The sequence below is a fragment of the Rhagoletis pomonella genome, unplaced genomic scaffold (genome assembly GCF_013731165.1).
Source record: "Rhagoletis pomonella isolate Grant_MI unplaced genomic scaffold, Rhpom_1.0 Rhpom_scaffold_00007, whole genome shotgun sequence".
In the NCBI taxonomy this organism is placed as follows: Eukaryota; Metazoa; Arthropoda; class Insecta; order Diptera; family Tephritidae; genus Rhagoletis; species Rhagoletis pomonella.
The window spans coordinates 64,233,525-64,249,988 of record NW_023458561.1 but is presented as its reverse complement, the minus strand read 5'-3'; the positions used below and the strand labels follow the sequence as shown (position 1 = coordinate 64,249,988).

At 35.6% G+C, this 16,464-nt stretch overlaps 2 protein-coding genes across 2 annotated transcripts in view; one reads left to right on the top strand and one right to left on the bottom strand.

The window, feature by feature from the left end:
- Positions 1–1,526: 1,526 nt before the first annotated feature.
- Positions 1,527–2,042, bottom strand: LOC118743333 (chymotrypsin inhibitor-like). The gene is made up of 2 exons (XM_036475932.1): positions 1,900–2,042; positions 1,527–1,839 (listed from the first exon to the last, which is right to left on the bottom strand). Exons 1-2 carry the CDS (start codon positions 1,973–1,975, stop codon positions 1,661–1,663), a joined length of 255 nt encoding a protein of 84 aa, XP_036331825.1. The 5' UTR covers positions 1,976–2,042; the 3' UTR covers positions 1,527–1,660.
- Positions 2,043–12,748: 10,706 nt separating this feature from the next.
- LOC118743953 (serine proteinase stubble-like) overlaps positions 12,749–16,464 on the top strand; it is a 7,806-nt gene continuing 4,090 nt past the window's right edge. The window contains exons 1-5 of the mRNA XM_036476715.1: positions 12,749–13,273; positions 13,352–13,725; positions 13,795–13,940; positions 14,007–14,114; positions 14,650–14,803. Coding sequence (XP_036332608.1) covers positions 12,749–13,273; positions 13,352–13,725; positions 13,795–13,940; positions 14,007–14,114; positions 14,650–14,803 — 1,307 coding nt within the window. The remainder of the gene's footprint in view (positions 13,274–13,351; positions 13,726–13,794; positions 13,941–14,006; positions 14,115–14,649; positions 14,804–16,464) is intronic.

Here is a 16,464-nt window from a genome sequence, read left to right as displayed (position 1 = left end):
ATACAAAGATACGTAACAGTTTCAGTGCGTTTGGAAGGCGCCACGCCCACTTTTCAAATAGCCCGACTTTTCTCTGAGAGTATGGGATTGACTTCATCTATCCACATACCATGTTCGAGTACTCTATCATGAACAGTACTCAAAGATATGCAGTGTGAAAAATTCGGTTTGTATGGGAGGTGCCACGCCCCTTTTTCCAATAGCCCCATTGTTTCTTCATGACTATGCGATTGCTTTTATATATCTCCATATCAAGTTCCAGTACTCTACCATGAACACTTGCAGAGATCTAATAATAATAATAGATTGGCGCTTACACATATGTTAGTGTTTGGCCGAGCTTCTCCTCCGAATTGTGGCGTGCGCCTTGATGTTATCACACAAAGCGGAGGGACCTAAGGGTTTTTCATGGCAGAAATAGACTCGGAGATTTGCCATTTCCTGCCGAGGGACGACCGCTGTTAAGAAAAAACCTTTTTTCTATATATTTTTTTTTTATTTGCGATGTTGCTTTGACCAGGGCTTGAACCCAGGCGTTGTGGAGTGGAAGCGCGCTGCTTACCACTACGCCACAGTGGCCGCAGAGATATGCAGTGTGAAAAATTCGGCTTATAAAGGGAGGTGTCACGCCCCTTCATTTAGCGGTATGGAAAATACTTTACAACCTATTCTTATACCTACCAAACAGCGTGGGCCGAAAGTCCGCTTTTTAGAATTGTGTTTGGTAATAGCAAAAATATGGTTCAAATCCATGCAATTCAAATTCTCGTATATTTGTATCAAAAATACAAGTCAATGGCATAGTACAACATACTTACACTAATTAATTTCATTTTTCTTTTCACACTTATTTCGACCCTATTAAGCTGGCATTTCAGGGTACTATTTTATATATATCTAAGGGGCTCGAGCACCCCCCCGTGCCCCTACCTGGCTACGCCCATGTATATTGCCATTTATCAACAATTAAGTAGCAACCGTATTCCGTGTACAAGAATGGTAGGAAGCGGAAGCAAAGAGCGATGGGCAGACATTTTTTTAATGAGCTTTCCGAGAATTATGTCAAGACCCAAAATTTCGTTTTCGATCAGCTTTCTGAAATACGTTTTACTTTGTACGAATGTTTTGATTTCTTTTTTTTTGTGAAGAATTTTCGTATTTCCTCGTCAAATACATATCGGAACTAAATCGGTTATGACGTTGTGTTGTTTTTTTTTTTGGTTTCTCGGAAAGTATAAAGTTAGTGCTGTACGGAAATATATGTACATATTTATATCAACATGCCCCTCGAGAACGCGTAGTTATATGGAAAGCTGTCACATTGCCTTGATCCCACTAGAAGCAGACACATATTTAACTGAAAATAATTTATGTATCAAATTAAAGAAACATTTTTTTATTTGAATTAAATAAAATCAGTCAAAGACTAGCTTCAATAGAGCGTGGAATACCTAAGAATGCAACATTGCAAACTGTTTGACGATAATTAAATAGAGACACTCCCTCCATTTAAGAAATTATATTCACTTGCAATATTTTCGGTCACGTTTTATTCAATATCAACGGCATATATGTACATAAAATGTTTGCGTTTTCTTACATAACTGGTAACCCAATCGCGTATGATTTATGCAATCTCCTTGATCACCTTTTAATTCAGCTAACATTTGCTTGGGTCTACACACCGCCCAGCGCTGTTCAACACATTGCCAGGTCTGCATTGACAACCAACTATACATTGAAGTGTACAGATCCTCGGCTCACCTCGGTCATCACATGTTGGTGGACAGGCCGAACCACATCTTGTGAACTCTTGATCGAGTGGACAGGGGCGCCAACCTTTAAATTATATTTAAACGATTTAGGAAATTAAATTAATGTCAAATTCTGCTCGCTTACCTCTCTGCGGTAAAGCTGTTATGAACGCAACGAAGCACAAAAGGAGCAAAATTAGCAAATTGAATTTATTGTTCATTTTTTAAAGCAGCAATCGAGTGATACTATGTAGTTTGCCGTAGAAGCTAAGAAAGACTTTAGTTGTAGCAGCATTTCACTGCACTCTTATTTATACTTTATAGAAACAAAACAAAATATTCTGTGAGCGTCAAGCATGCAGATGATTCTGAATACATACATATGTACATACATTCATATGTATAGTAAATACATTAATGAGATACTCGCAAATAAATATGGTTGGGAATGTATTGGGGCTGCTGTTTAATTGATAGCTATATTTAGGTCTAAATATTTTTCATTATAAAACCCAAAAAGTGAGCATTTTAATTTAATTTTTTGATACTGTAAGGACAATTAAAACTTATTGGAGTGCATTACTGTCTTCATATAGTTAGAATCCACCAGTAATTATTACTGTTGAGATTATTGCAGTTGGATGTTAAACGATTCTTTGAATTCGCGTATGAGCTAAAACTTTTTGTTTAATTTTTTTACCCACAAGCCAAAAAAATCGACAAAGAGCACCCTAATACCAAGTCGTAGGTGAGTGTCAAGCTTTACAAAATAGTGTTTTATCTTTACACCTGTTCATAAAATGCGGAAACATATTAACACTTTTAACGACTCACTGCACACGTACATATACATAAATGTATGTTTTGCATTAGGGTGGTTATTATTTTTCTAGTTTTATTTTGCGCTATACTATCCTTGACTGAATGTTTTATCTAGTGTGCAGCTTTACCAGCATTTATAATATGTGTTTCCCTATTTTATCTTGGAAAAAAGTTAATAAAAATTATCATATAAAAAGTCGAGAGCCCAAGATAATAGTTTCTAATTATTTGTAAAGTCTGTATCACAGCATTGGAGATTTACCCAAAATTTGGTGTAAACAAGTACAGTAAATGAAGTTGTGCAAAATTTCGATATATTTTGATTTTAGTTTTTTTTCGCTTGAATTTTATTTCAATGATGCGTGCTTTAACCGCTTTAAATTCCCTGCATAGTATATAGAAAAGGAAATCTGAAAATAACAGTTGTTATGCGGTCCAAAAGCAAAACATCAAAAAGTAGCGATCAAATAAAAAAATAAAATAAATAAAATACAAATAAAAAAACACAGTTACTCAAACAAGTGACCACATGTTGATTTTTTTTTAACACTCACAATGGTCTTCGAGTTAAACTTTTTTTTCTATACAAATATTGTCAAGACTTTAACCATATACCACAGTTCCACACTTAAGTTTATATAAAACTTAAGAGATTCTATAAATTTCCATCAACATTTTTGGGTATGTAGTTTTATAGGCCATACAATTTTAGTCTAATGAAGTGCAAAAGTGAAGTCCGGCTAAAAAATCGTACTGTTTTTATTGATTTTTTTTTGTTTGTTGTCGTAGCCACCCTAATGTGCATAAATAAATACGTATGTATGTATATGCTTGCACTCACAAATAAATGTTTACAATAACTCTCGCAATTGATGCACAAAATTCACTCAGAGGTTTTCCCACTTTGCATTGATTTCCTTCGCAAAATGGGAATTACATTTTTTTGCAACGAAATTGCCGATTGATATTTATTCAACAGAAGAAATAAAGAACTTAAATGGCGCTCTCTCCTTGAATTAAAGTTGCTGCAAGTATGGAAAGATTTAAATTCGTACTCGCACTCGTGGTCTTGCACAAGAACATTTTACTCAGCGGAATCATTCGTTTCGCGGAGATATCAACTTCAGACATTCTTACTGTAGAAAGCGGCTTTGAAATCTACATCGCCAGTATTTTCCAATATTTGGAGACTGTATGTATCAACACTGACAAAGCCAATTAGTATTATTTCGTTCGACTTTAGGCTTTCACACAGTATACTCGTTAAAACCTTTTAGCCGAAGCCCAGAAGGCTGATCTCGCTATAGTTGACGCATATGACAGGGGAATTTTCTTGTGGATTGCGCAGATCACATCGAAGCTTCAAACGTAAAATATTGAAATAGTGTTTTTCGCCTTTCTTTCATTAAACATACATATATATATATAAGTAGTTTGTACAGCCCAGGATTTAAGCCATTATTTTATTTAAATTTTCCTTGCTCCTGCAAATTTTACCTTTTTATTTTGGTTTACAAATAATTGCGTGCCAAAAGCTACAATTTACAAAAGACTATTTAAGAACAGAGACATTTATGTAAACATATAAAGGGAGCTTTAATCAACATTCACTCCTCTGTACACATTTTCCAGCATCGTTCAGCACATATCCATCTTTACACTGACAGCCAACTACGCATTGATCAGTACAAATTGTTCCCAGCAGTGGATTGTCGCTACATTTAGATGGACAAGCAGTGCCGCAATTTGTGAAATTTGCATTTGGGCCACAAGTAGAATCTTTCCAAATAAGAAAATTTATTATTTCTTGCTTAAATATATGGCACTTGGCCTCATTTACCTGATCCCTGCGGTCGAGCTGCTGCCTTCGTGACGAGGCTCAAAAAAGCAAAAAGTAAAATAAGGCGAACTTTTTTTCCCATTTCGGTATTCAGTAGTGCCCGTAGGTTTTATGTGTATAAGTTATTTACTGAATAAGCTCAAAATACTTACTAACTACGCTCAAGTCGCAAGGTTCGCTTTTATAAAAATAATTTTCACAGATTCAATTGCACATAATCGGCGGAGATGAGCATTTATTACGTACTTGTGTGAGCGAAATTTATCAGTATTCATATGCGGCTTCACGGTTTTAGTTCTTAATTACAACTTGCAGTAATTAATTATCTTTAGTAAAGATTGCATTTCTAAGTTATTCCCCATAATCATTTGTAAATCTGTATGGCGGACACCCTAGTATACGTACATACCACCATTAGGGTGGTCCTAAAATATCAACATCATTAGGAATGTCTTTATTTTGTTCTACATTTTAAACAAAAAAAAAATTGGGTACGCTACTCGGGTTTGAAAAAAAAAATATTTTTTTTTATCGCAAAAATTCGACAAACTTTTTATTTCAGCCAGCTATAATTTAGCGCTTTTATGGATTTATATGAATAAGTTTCAATAATATGTTAAATTTATAAGATTTCAAGTCAAAATTTTTTCGAATTTTCGCACTTAAAAAAATAATTTTTTTCAAACTATGGAAGCGACCCCTAAAAATTTGTTTAAAAATTTGGAATTTTCGTGGGTGTCCTGTACACAATTCATGTAAGTGTTGTTATATTTATATGGCCATGTCCATGGCGTATGAGCAACATTCTTTCCAGTTCATATTTCAAGAAAAAAATTACGCATTTTCATTTGACCATTCACAACTTTTTTAGTAATGAACCGATTTTCTTCGTTAGTTGCTCGATTTTGTGTAAAAGAAGAGGCTTTGATACAAATTAAAAAAAATTTAAAAAAATCCTTTTTGTTATTTATTCTATGTTAAAATTAAGGTTTTTTCATAAAATTTGAAATATCCTGGAAAAACTATCTGATCTATAATAGCTTAATACAAATTTGCAATCTACGACCCAAAGTTAAATTTAAGTGTTTCGCAGTTTTTTTTTGTGTCATTTCCAATCTACATACATGTAGTAACCATCCCAAACTCATTAATTTAAATATTTTACAAAACGAATTGTTGTAACTTATTTTACCTTACACAAAACTGTACATACATAAATAATACTCGACGCCGTCAATATAACATTTTTATGTGTCTACATACTTTCCATGTAATCAAGATAAAAAATTAAAATAATAAAAAAGCTACCTGAGCTACTTCAAAATTAACTAAAACTGAGTATATTAGGTTAGGCAAGCAGAACTGGTACGGAAAGTTCCACACTACCAATTTGAATCAAAGTTGACCATTGTGAGTACCTTTTGTGAGTGGGCGCCAAATGTCCAGAATTCCACCTCCGATACCTCTAAAATTTTGGCGAAGAAGGCGCTTCGAATGCGGTCTTAGACATCGCATCGACACAGAAAGGGGTAATTTATTCATCCGAATTCTCTTCGTGGTAGCTTCTACGAAGAGCACTCGTTAGTATTTGCCTTCGCTGGAGCATCGGTGGAATTGAAAAGTGTCCCGAATTCAATACTTTGGATCCAAACCGTCAAAGCTATGGCGAAAGTATTGGCATTTTCTGCTGTAGCCGTCATAGACTAGCTGCCTACTTTATAGCATAAATTAATGCTTACAACACGCTGTAGTCATTTGGAAGGTGAAAATACTGACTGATCGCAGGTCCTTTGAATAGAGATGGACGGTGGTTTCCTGATGAATACAACATCGTCTGCCACTAGTAGCCCTTCGTTTTATTCCTTTCTGGTCAGAAACCATGGTGATATCCTGATAGTAAAGTCTAAAACCTCCTTAATATAGTTAGTAATAGCGTATAATTAAATCCACTTTGATTCCATTAATCTGGTCTATTTTTATTTCACTCAGTATCGCCAAGTTTCCGAGTTTAGTTTGTCTACACATGTTGGCTTACTGAAGTCTGCGAGTGACCAACCCCTGAATGAAAGTTCGCAGCGCTTGTTGGCTAAATATTAATATCTACCAATATGTCGAGGAATTCGAGAATTTGTACTTGCCTAATTAAGTTCTAGTGGTTCCCTCGGTATGAAGTTTTCCACCAGACCATATATTCATTATTTCCGATCGGTCTTATGAATGTGGTATATATACTATCATAAGTGGTGTCTGGCGGCTGCACAATTGGTTTTCCAAAAGCACTTTTGTTTGGTACTTTGCTTTGAAGAAGGGGTTAGTTCTCTAGCCATTATGGTTGGCTTACTAAGAGATGTGGCCTAGTGATCTGCCCATTAGCTCACTTATCGTAGGCAGAAATTTTCTTTAGATAACAGTACCTACATTCATTTACAGTTTTTTACTACATGACTTTTATTTCTAACTATCGAGGCTTTTTATCTTAAAACTGTAATTGTTTAAGTTAATTTTATACAGCATAGTTAGCATATGGAGAATCCCTTTATTAAATAAACGAATGTGTTTAAGAAATTTTTAAGACCTAACGGCTTTGCAATTTGCTAACAAAGCTGTGTATGAAAACTTTTACTACCATTATAGCAACGAGGTTTGTTAGCTGCTACCCAGCAGTAAATAAAATTTGCGCAAAACTAGAATAATTTGTGAAGATGCTCGACGAAAGCCGTATAGCAGATGCTGAGATGAGTCCATCATACCTCACTTGAGTTGATGTGCAGTCATATCGCATGAAGGCCGAACCGACTGTGACCTGTAACAATGTGACTTACTCAGTTTGAAAAGCTCGCTTACCCACCCGTGGCCAGAAGGCCCTACCCACCTTACATTCCATGGTTTTCGCCCAGAATTCGCTAAGCTCATCCGACCAGGAGGAATTCTTCCTCTCCTTTCTCGCCGAAGCTTCGTCAAGGGTTGTCTGTGATACCGTTGCGGCCTGGACACAAAATAGAAAAGAAAATGCATGCGATCGAGAGATAAATTAGGCTTTCTCCACCTCGCTAGCAGAATATAGGTTTATCTCCTTAAAAGGTATTATATTTTTAAGTATTTAGTCCGCTGGTTCATTCACCTGTGCTTCGAAAACACTGAAGTGATGGGAGAGCGTAAATTTGAGGTTGCTGGAGAGTTCCTCGCGGTAGATGCCTCTTACATCTCCAACCAGCCTCATCCGTGAATAGGTTCACAGGGTCATGACTTCAGAATTTAAAGTCCGTCCAGTCCACCCTGGGTGGGATGCATGAAATGTGGGTGGTGGAGGATTCTTTCGGACGCCCAGTAGGTATACAATTTCAGTTTATTTTCTGAGGATGCCGGGTTGTCCATAGCTTGAAACGAACCAAAAAATTTTACAAACTTAGCTTAGCTACCGTGTCCGCGACAGCAGCTTTGCCTGCTAGATCAATGAGTACTACGTTTAACATGTCGTTAAGCGCGAGGTTAGGGGTAATCCGAAGTGCTTTTTTTGGACCAGTTTGAAACCACTTAACAAATGACACCTGTTCAGATTAAAACCAGTTCGTTCATCTTAGCATTATATATATTTTACTGTACTATATATATGTGCATATTTATGTACGTAAGTAACATTACTGACATAAGTAAATCAGTTAACTATAAGCAAAATGATAAAACTGAAAAAAAAACCGACAAAAGATGCAAAAATCTAGAGCAAAACACGTATGCAAGCATGTTTGTTTAAATTTTTTGTTTGCTAAAAGTTTTGCTGCCGCTAGCGAACAGCAATAACAGCAAAAAATAGCAACAACAGTTGACTTGAGTCGCCAAGTTAGCGAGCAGCTGAACACAGCGACACATTTTCCCAAGTAATAACAATAAAACAATGAATGAATGTGCACATGTGTACATACATATATGCTTATATATAAAGTATTGTATTTTTATTTACACAAGTGAAGCGCGACACTTAAAAATGATTGTGTGAATGGGCCAGCGGAGAATAGCAATGACAACAGCTAAAAGATTTTACATAGTTGTTGTAGCTGGCGACTGGTGGCTGGCGGCTGGAGACAGGTGAATGCGGTGGGCATATTTTGTCATGCTTTCATTAGCGTAGGCAACGTGCGAAGTTATAATTGATACATGCAGTGAGAAATATTGTAAATTCTCATTTTTTCTGCACACGTATACATATGTACTTATGTATGTTGGAGGGAATGTTTGCGTATAAAAGTACTAGCTTAACCAGTGTTGCCAGAACTTGCCCAACAAAATGGCTAAACATAAGTAAAATTTCCAAAAATTAGAGTCGTTAAAAGTATCAATATTTAAAGGGCTATGGAGTGTTACATATTTATAAGGAACAACTTGTTTTCGCAATATGTAAATATTTTGCAAAAAATATTATACCAAATGACGAAAGTATGACTATTTTTTTTGCATGGTGGTATGTAAATACTTCTTGATACGCTCAACAGTATCCCTCAAACAGGATAGGGTTGGTCGAAGATTTTAGCTACAGGCTTAATGAGGATTTGCACTCCATCTTTGAGTTGTCGAAGAAAAACTCTCTTCGCCTTGATGCACAAAAATCATAAATATGTATTACCTATATTCAAAGGAAAAACTAACTAAGAAGTTCACTAAAACTAGTTGACAAAGTTACGAATCTTGGTATTATCATTTATTCTAAGCTAACTTTTCAGGATCATGCTAACAAAACTATTAGCTAAATATATTATACTCTTCGCTGTCTCAGAATTACTTCGCTACATGTTCCTTTTTTAAAAATAATAATAATAATAATAATAGATTGGCGCTTACACATATGTTAGTGTTTGGCCGAGCTTCTCCTCTGATTTCTGGCGTGCGCCTTGATGTTGTCACACAAAGCGGAGGGACCTGCAGTTTTACGCCGACTCCGAACGGCGATTGTATTTCAATGAGAAGCTGTTTTTCATGGCAGAAATACACTCGGAGATTTGCCATTGCCTGCCGAGGGACGACCGCTGTTAAGAAAAAACCTTTTTTCTATATTTTTTGTGATGTTGCTTTGACCAGGGTTTGAACCCAGGCGTTGCGGAGTGGAAGTGCGCACTGCTTACCGCTATGCCACAGCGGCCTTTAGCAACAAAGAAATAGTTAATCCAATTACGTATTCTGAGGCAGTTTATAGCAAACTAGATTCTCACTCGAATTACTAGTTGGGCGTCGCTTTTGTATACGGTTTGAAGAAGTTTGACAATCTTTCTTTGTTGAGAAACTCGATCGTTAGCTGCATGTTGCAAAATATGTTAAACACAATTTTTTTTTTAGTTAATTCCTATTTAAAAAAAAGTCGTATTTTCGCTCTTTAATTTCAATTTGGCCTAAGTTGAATTACTTATGCCAACCCAATGTTTTTCGTTAAAGATGTTATACTTTAGAACTCACTTCATCTTTAAAAATCTTATATTGTAGTATTTCTCTAATTAAAATCTCTTTAAAATGTGGTTATTGAATCTCGAAAGCAAAAGTATATTTATTCATTTTTCTTCTTCACTGATTCCTTAATACAGACCTTTCTGAGTTTTCAAATCATGATTCGTCTTTGTTTTTAATAACATATCCAATAAATACTTTAAATTGCATTTAAAATATATAAGTACCTTACTCATATTTATTATAAATTATTTACGAAGAAATAAAATCTTAAAAAAGTTTAATCTTGCCGGAAAACACTATAATGGCAACACTGACGTAAGCACACACATATCGCAAGATGCGCATATATCCATCGCAGCTATTTTTTCTGCTTACTTCACTTTCTTCCTTTAACTGCAATTATCTTTCTTCCTTTCGGTTAAGTATTTTTTACTGTATATATTTACTTCTTTTACTATTTACTTTATTTTTCAAGCTTACTTAAACACCATAACCACATTCTTGTTTGCCAATATTTTGTTTCCTTTTTTTTGCAGATCATTGCTGTAATTGCTCTGACTAGCGCCATCAATTTGCATGAACATGTCACAAGCAGTACTTCCAAAGTATTTAAGCCGATCCGCGTATACGAGTATTTAAATTGTTTTGTAGCGCTCACACATGCGTCTATGTTAGAAATACGCACACATGCCGAGCGCAACCGGTAGCACGCCATGCACCTATGGAATTTATGGTGGCTCCTCATCGTCGGCCACTGTTGCGATCTCTTCAAATTAGCCATTTTAGTTGATGCAAGTAAGTAAAATGATTATACTATGCATGCATAAATACATATGTATGTATATTATGTTAAGTTAATGATCTTAAGAAAAAACATCTGTAAAAAATCTTTGAACAATTCATAGTACAACTTAGAAAAATAAATGAGTGAAAGTTATTCTTTTGATGCTAAACAATGCATTGTATAAATCAAGATTATTAGAAACTAAAAGAATAAAAGCAAGTTTGCTTGGCACCAACGAACGAATGGCACTGTGCAACACTCCAAAATACCTGGGAAGTTATGTTGTTTATTTTTCTTTTATGTCTTGTCGAGCGAAACGAGAATGGATATATGAAATTTGCCAAGCACATCCCAAATTTTTGAGTTATGCCGAATTTCCATTAGGCATTATAAAGCCGAAAAATTCATGCTGTTTAAACAATGCCATATGGAAACAAATTTAATGACAATTCTTCTTAACGTAATGGCACAGATATTCTTTAATGCCCAACTTTGTCATATAAATTTGTATCATTTAATGCCTAGTGTAAATTTGGCATAACGGTTAACAAAACTAAAAAATAAATTTCATGAAAACTTGAATCACTCTGTCAGTTTTCATCCAATTTTTGAACGGAAAAATTTGTTTTACTCTTTAGGACCTGTATGGTTGTGTTATAAAATAGTGCGTAAGAACATCGCCAAATTGAAAAAAAGGTGACCGAAAATTGTATTTTCTGGGCAAATACGCAGATTTTTTATGTTTTAAAAATTTACATAAACGCAGCTCGAAAGATCTAGACTTCTTCTTTCTTAAATCGGTATAACTGAGCGGCGGTTGAGGGTCAACTTAATTACAAACTTTTAAGTATGCAAAGGTACGCAAAACGGAGATTTAATGACATCAATCTCTTGATCAACCATCGTTCCATGCGTTTTGCCATCGAACACGAATTGCTGTCTATGGCAAGCGGAAAGGTCAAATTTTCTCATGGAAACCATAATCATTTGACACAAACCGCTTATGGGCTGTACTAGCCACCACTTAACATGGAAACTTAAACAAAACCAATTGAAACAAAAAAAAATCACTTTAGTGCTAGACCGAGTTTATCCTCTGGTCTGTGATGTACTTTTTTGTTGGCGATACCTAAAACTTAATGTCGCTTCCGATGGAACAAGGTTGCAATCACCTTCAACCACTCGGCTTCAGCGTTTGACCAATCTCTGCTTCGCCATAAAACCAGTAAAGCCACGCGGAAATGCTTTAGGAAAAGCATTGCATTTTTAAGACCGCAATTTTCCTTTCCTTATCAAAATTGAAAAATTATATAATAATAAATAGATATAAGTATTTCTATTAGGGCCGTGTTCTGAAGTACCCTCTATTTTTAAAGCTCACTTTATATTTAAATGTTGGATTAAAAATAAAGCTATTTCTAAAGTTGCGCATTTCTATTATCCGATTTTGACAAATGTATGTTTTTTGGTTTAAAAACTTACTGTAGACAGAATCATTAATTTTAATGAAACCTTTAAATATAAAGTGAGCTTTAAAGTTACAGGTTACTTGAGAAAGTGGCCCTTAGTATGGTAAATTTTTGGCAGATTAGCTTCTTGATATTACTTTAATAGTCTGTGAAATTACAATTTAGTTAAAAAATGTACAGAGCGAAAATAGAATATAGAAGAAAGTAAGAATATATCTCTGTAAATTTTCTTCAAGAACAAGGCATTCTTATTTATAGTGGGATTTGTCTTTTCAATGTATTCAAAAAGGAATTTTCTCTATTTGTATATATATATATATATTAGGTAGCCTAAATAAAAACTAAAAATAGAAAATTTAAAGTCTGCGCTGACCTGTCTTCGAACCCAAAACGTACTGAATGAAAGCTTACAGCTATACCTACCCGACTACGGTTCAAGAAGGCATTTCACAAAATTAGGAAGATTTCATTCATTTCATTTTAAACCCTTTCGATTCCTTCGAGTAATGGGTGTGGCTACTTAAAATTGTACCCACAATTTTTCTAGAATAAAAAAAACAATACCAAAGGTAAAACTAAACTCCTTATGTCACAGGAAAAAATGCGGGTCGAAAGGATTAAATGATACAATGAAGCAATTTTCTCTATGATTATTTTCAAGATCTGCAGATTAGCCATTGCTGGTTTCTTTATCATCATCATCTCTAAAGCTGACGAATGTCCACTTAATACTGATTTTCATAATTTTCTAGGCATTCTAAACACCATTTTGGGCGTGCCCAGTGAGTGCACACATCAGAACAGCGTGTGGCCGTGCAAATTGTCGTTTTCCTGTTGGCTGCAAGGCGGGCGGCATGCCAAAGGCTGTGGCGCCAACAAGTGGTTATTCTCATGCTGCATCGGTGGGACCAGCAGCAACAGCAACAGCAACAGCAACAGCGGTAGCTTCAACGCCAACACAGCAACCAATTTCGCCACCGGTGAAGCTACAATTCAATATCGACCGTTATATGGTGACGCCAATCAAGCGCCAGTTGTTAATGTAGTTAGCAATGCACTCACCGAGTACAAGCGCCTGACAGGCAGTGGCATTAGCGGCACTGGTGGCGCCGGGGTATTGCCCAAGCGTGTGATGCTGAAAAGACGCAACGATAATGATGTCTTCGTCAAGGTTGGTTGGAAATAAGCAGAGCGCTCGCACCAAAATAACAGCAACATTTGAATTACTTTTTGCTCTTCTTACTTTCAGCCTGAATGCGGCTTGCCGCGTGCCACACAGCGCACTCTGCAAAAGCGCATCATTGGCGGAAGATCGGCGAATTTCGCTGAATATCCATGGCAGGCGCATATACGCATTGCGGAATTCCAGTGTGGCGGTGTATTGGTGTCGCATAATATTGTCGCTACGGCAGCGCATTGCATACAACAGGCGCGCCTGCAGGACATCTCCGTCTATTTGGGTGAATTGGATACACAGAATTTGGGTCATATACACGAGCCACTGCCGGTGGAGAAGCATAATGTTATACTAAAGATTGTACATCCGCGTTTTCAATTTCGCATGACACAGCCGGATCGCTTCGATGTGGCGCTGCTAAAGCTGGCCAAGCCGACGGGATTTAGGTAAGAGTCGTGTATACCATTTTTGTGTGTATGTCCGCAAGAAAAAAACTTTTCTTCTGTACACTCCAGTGAACACATTCTTCCAATTTGCTTGCCATTATTTCCGATTGCTCTAATTGGACGGAAAGGTCTAATTGCCGGTTGGGGCAAGACCGAAGCGAGTATGGGCCATGCAGGTACCAATATGTTGCAAGTCGCGACGGTACCCATAATAAGTAAGGACATTTTTTTTTAGAAAGTAAAAAATATCACATTAATATTTGAAATTATTCTCTCACCAGCGGCCTTTGATTGCTTACGCTGGCACGAAAGTAAACGCATCAATGTGGAACTCTATGGCGAAATGTTTTGTGCGGGTCACTCGGATGGGCATCAGGATGCGTGCTTGGGTAAGTTTAAAAAAAAGATCAAAAAAGTACAGTAAAACCTCGATGAGTGGATAAATGCATCGTTATATCTATAGTTTCGTTACATTTATAGAATATCAATACCGCAACACAACTAAAATGCAAAATTTTGGAAAAAATCTTTGTAAGTGGGTATAAGCTTTTAAATCGATACTTTGTTATATGGAGGCTTTTGCTAAAGGAATTTTAACCATCAATTTGCTCCGAAAGTTTTCTTGCTCACAATTTCACACCTTAGCGGTTTTTATACGGGACTCAGGAAAAATTTTGTTATAATTTAGTTTTTCGTTTTATCAAGGTTCATCGTATCGATTTGTCACTGTACCTTTAATTTAAATATACATCAACACTTCACTGCTCTGTTAACAGCAGTCTGTTACAAATAGTTTGGTTGAAGTTAACTTCCAAATATTGCATACTTCTAGGCGCTCGTGTTGTGCTCTTACAGCTCATTAACTACAAACACTATTAGTTTGTTTTCTTACGAATTTAATTTGCTTTCTTTACCCCGTTATAGGCGATTCTGGTGGGCCACTAATTGTGAAAGAGCGTGGTCGTTTCATTTTGGTTGGCATCACTAGCGCCGGTTTTGGTTGCGGCGTCGATCATCAGCCGGGCATTTATCACAATATCCAAACTACAGCCAAATGGATACAGGAGATGGTGGTGCGGCATGCTTGAGCAAGCACCAGTGGCACGCAGACAAATATCATCTACCAATTTAGTATATTATTTCTTTAAAAAGTGCAATTCAATCTTTAATTACATTTACTTTTAAAAAAATAATTTCTTTTTTGAAATTTTAGTCAGCACGTATGTATGTAGTTATGTTCGTATTTAGTTAAGTTTTTCTTTTACTTGATTATTATTAGTTTTATTTTAGTTACAAATTAAATCATATCAACAAAATCATCAGTAGATCACACACATAGATATACTCATATGAAATTATAAAGAATGCATACTCTAATTTTAATAAATTAAATTCGTTTATAATAATGAAGTTTCCTCCTTTCGTAAAGCTGCCAACCATCTGTAAAACTTTACCGGTTTCCAATCTGGAGGAATAATAGTGTTCAGATCCTGAGTCAGTAAAGCATCCAGGGGCCCTGTGTATTACTGCATCACTTGCTGCAGCTGCATAGCGTTAAGGGCCACAGTAGTGGCGATCCTCAATTCTAACTACCTACTGTGGTTTTGTGCAGTGCATTCAAACAAACGATAACTCCATAAAGCATAATCGGTTTGCTGTAGTTTCGCAGTGCCGGAAAATTTGTTAAAAAAAAACAAACGCTGTAACAAGATCTTAACAATTTTTTTGTGAAGCAAAATGAAGAAGAATTTAGGGTTAACCCATAAATGGAAATATTACAGCTTACACAACAAAAATATTTCAACAGTTAATAAACACAAAAACTAATTTCATCACATACTAACTTTGAATGCATTAAAAGTAAGCCAAAAAAGTAGAAAAGCTTGTAGGTCGTTATTTTAAAATAATAAATAAAGATTGTGTGCAAGTAAGTACTACATAACTTTAAATGTAAAAGTTTGTACAAATGCACGAACATATGAGTATTTATGTATATATACAAATGTCAGCATCATTTTGTACATTTGTTTGTATGTTACCTGCGAAAATGAAGAAAAATGGCACAGCGAGGAAACATTAACCAGAACGGTAAGCATTCAAATACTTCGCTGGATGCTCCATTTTTCATTTTATTTACTTTTGTTCTAAAATCATTGGCCGGGTTATTTATTACAGAATCGGCAGTTATGAAGCGCTGTGACCACTATATAATACTCATTATTGAACTGGTGATCTAAAACGGTATTAGTACCATCCATATCGGTTGATGAGCCATTAATCTATCTCACAAGAGCTTTTACTATACAAAAGTCACAGCAAAATTAAAATATTTGAGGTTGAGTAACCATCTGAAAATTATTTAGCAAATTTTTTTGGTAAAGCGATGTGACAAAACAGCCAGGGACAGACTTATACAGTATACGGCAAAATCAACTTTTTTTTTTTGGGGGTATTGCACCAAACCAATTTTTTCAAGAGATTGAGTCATAATATTTTTAAGTGTTGCATGAAAATAACTAAAAAAGTAAAAATATGGGCGTGATCGCCTTTTGCTCCTTTTTAAACGGTATATAAAGTTTTGTGTGCAAACTTATATTACAGGTCCCTTATAGCACTTAAAAATCAGTTCAAAATTTTTTTTGAAATATATGGTTTATATGTCAATGTTATTGTGGCTTTTTAACATTTTTATTTTTTTAATATTTTATTGAGCTTTGTACCACGATTGTTTATTAGGAA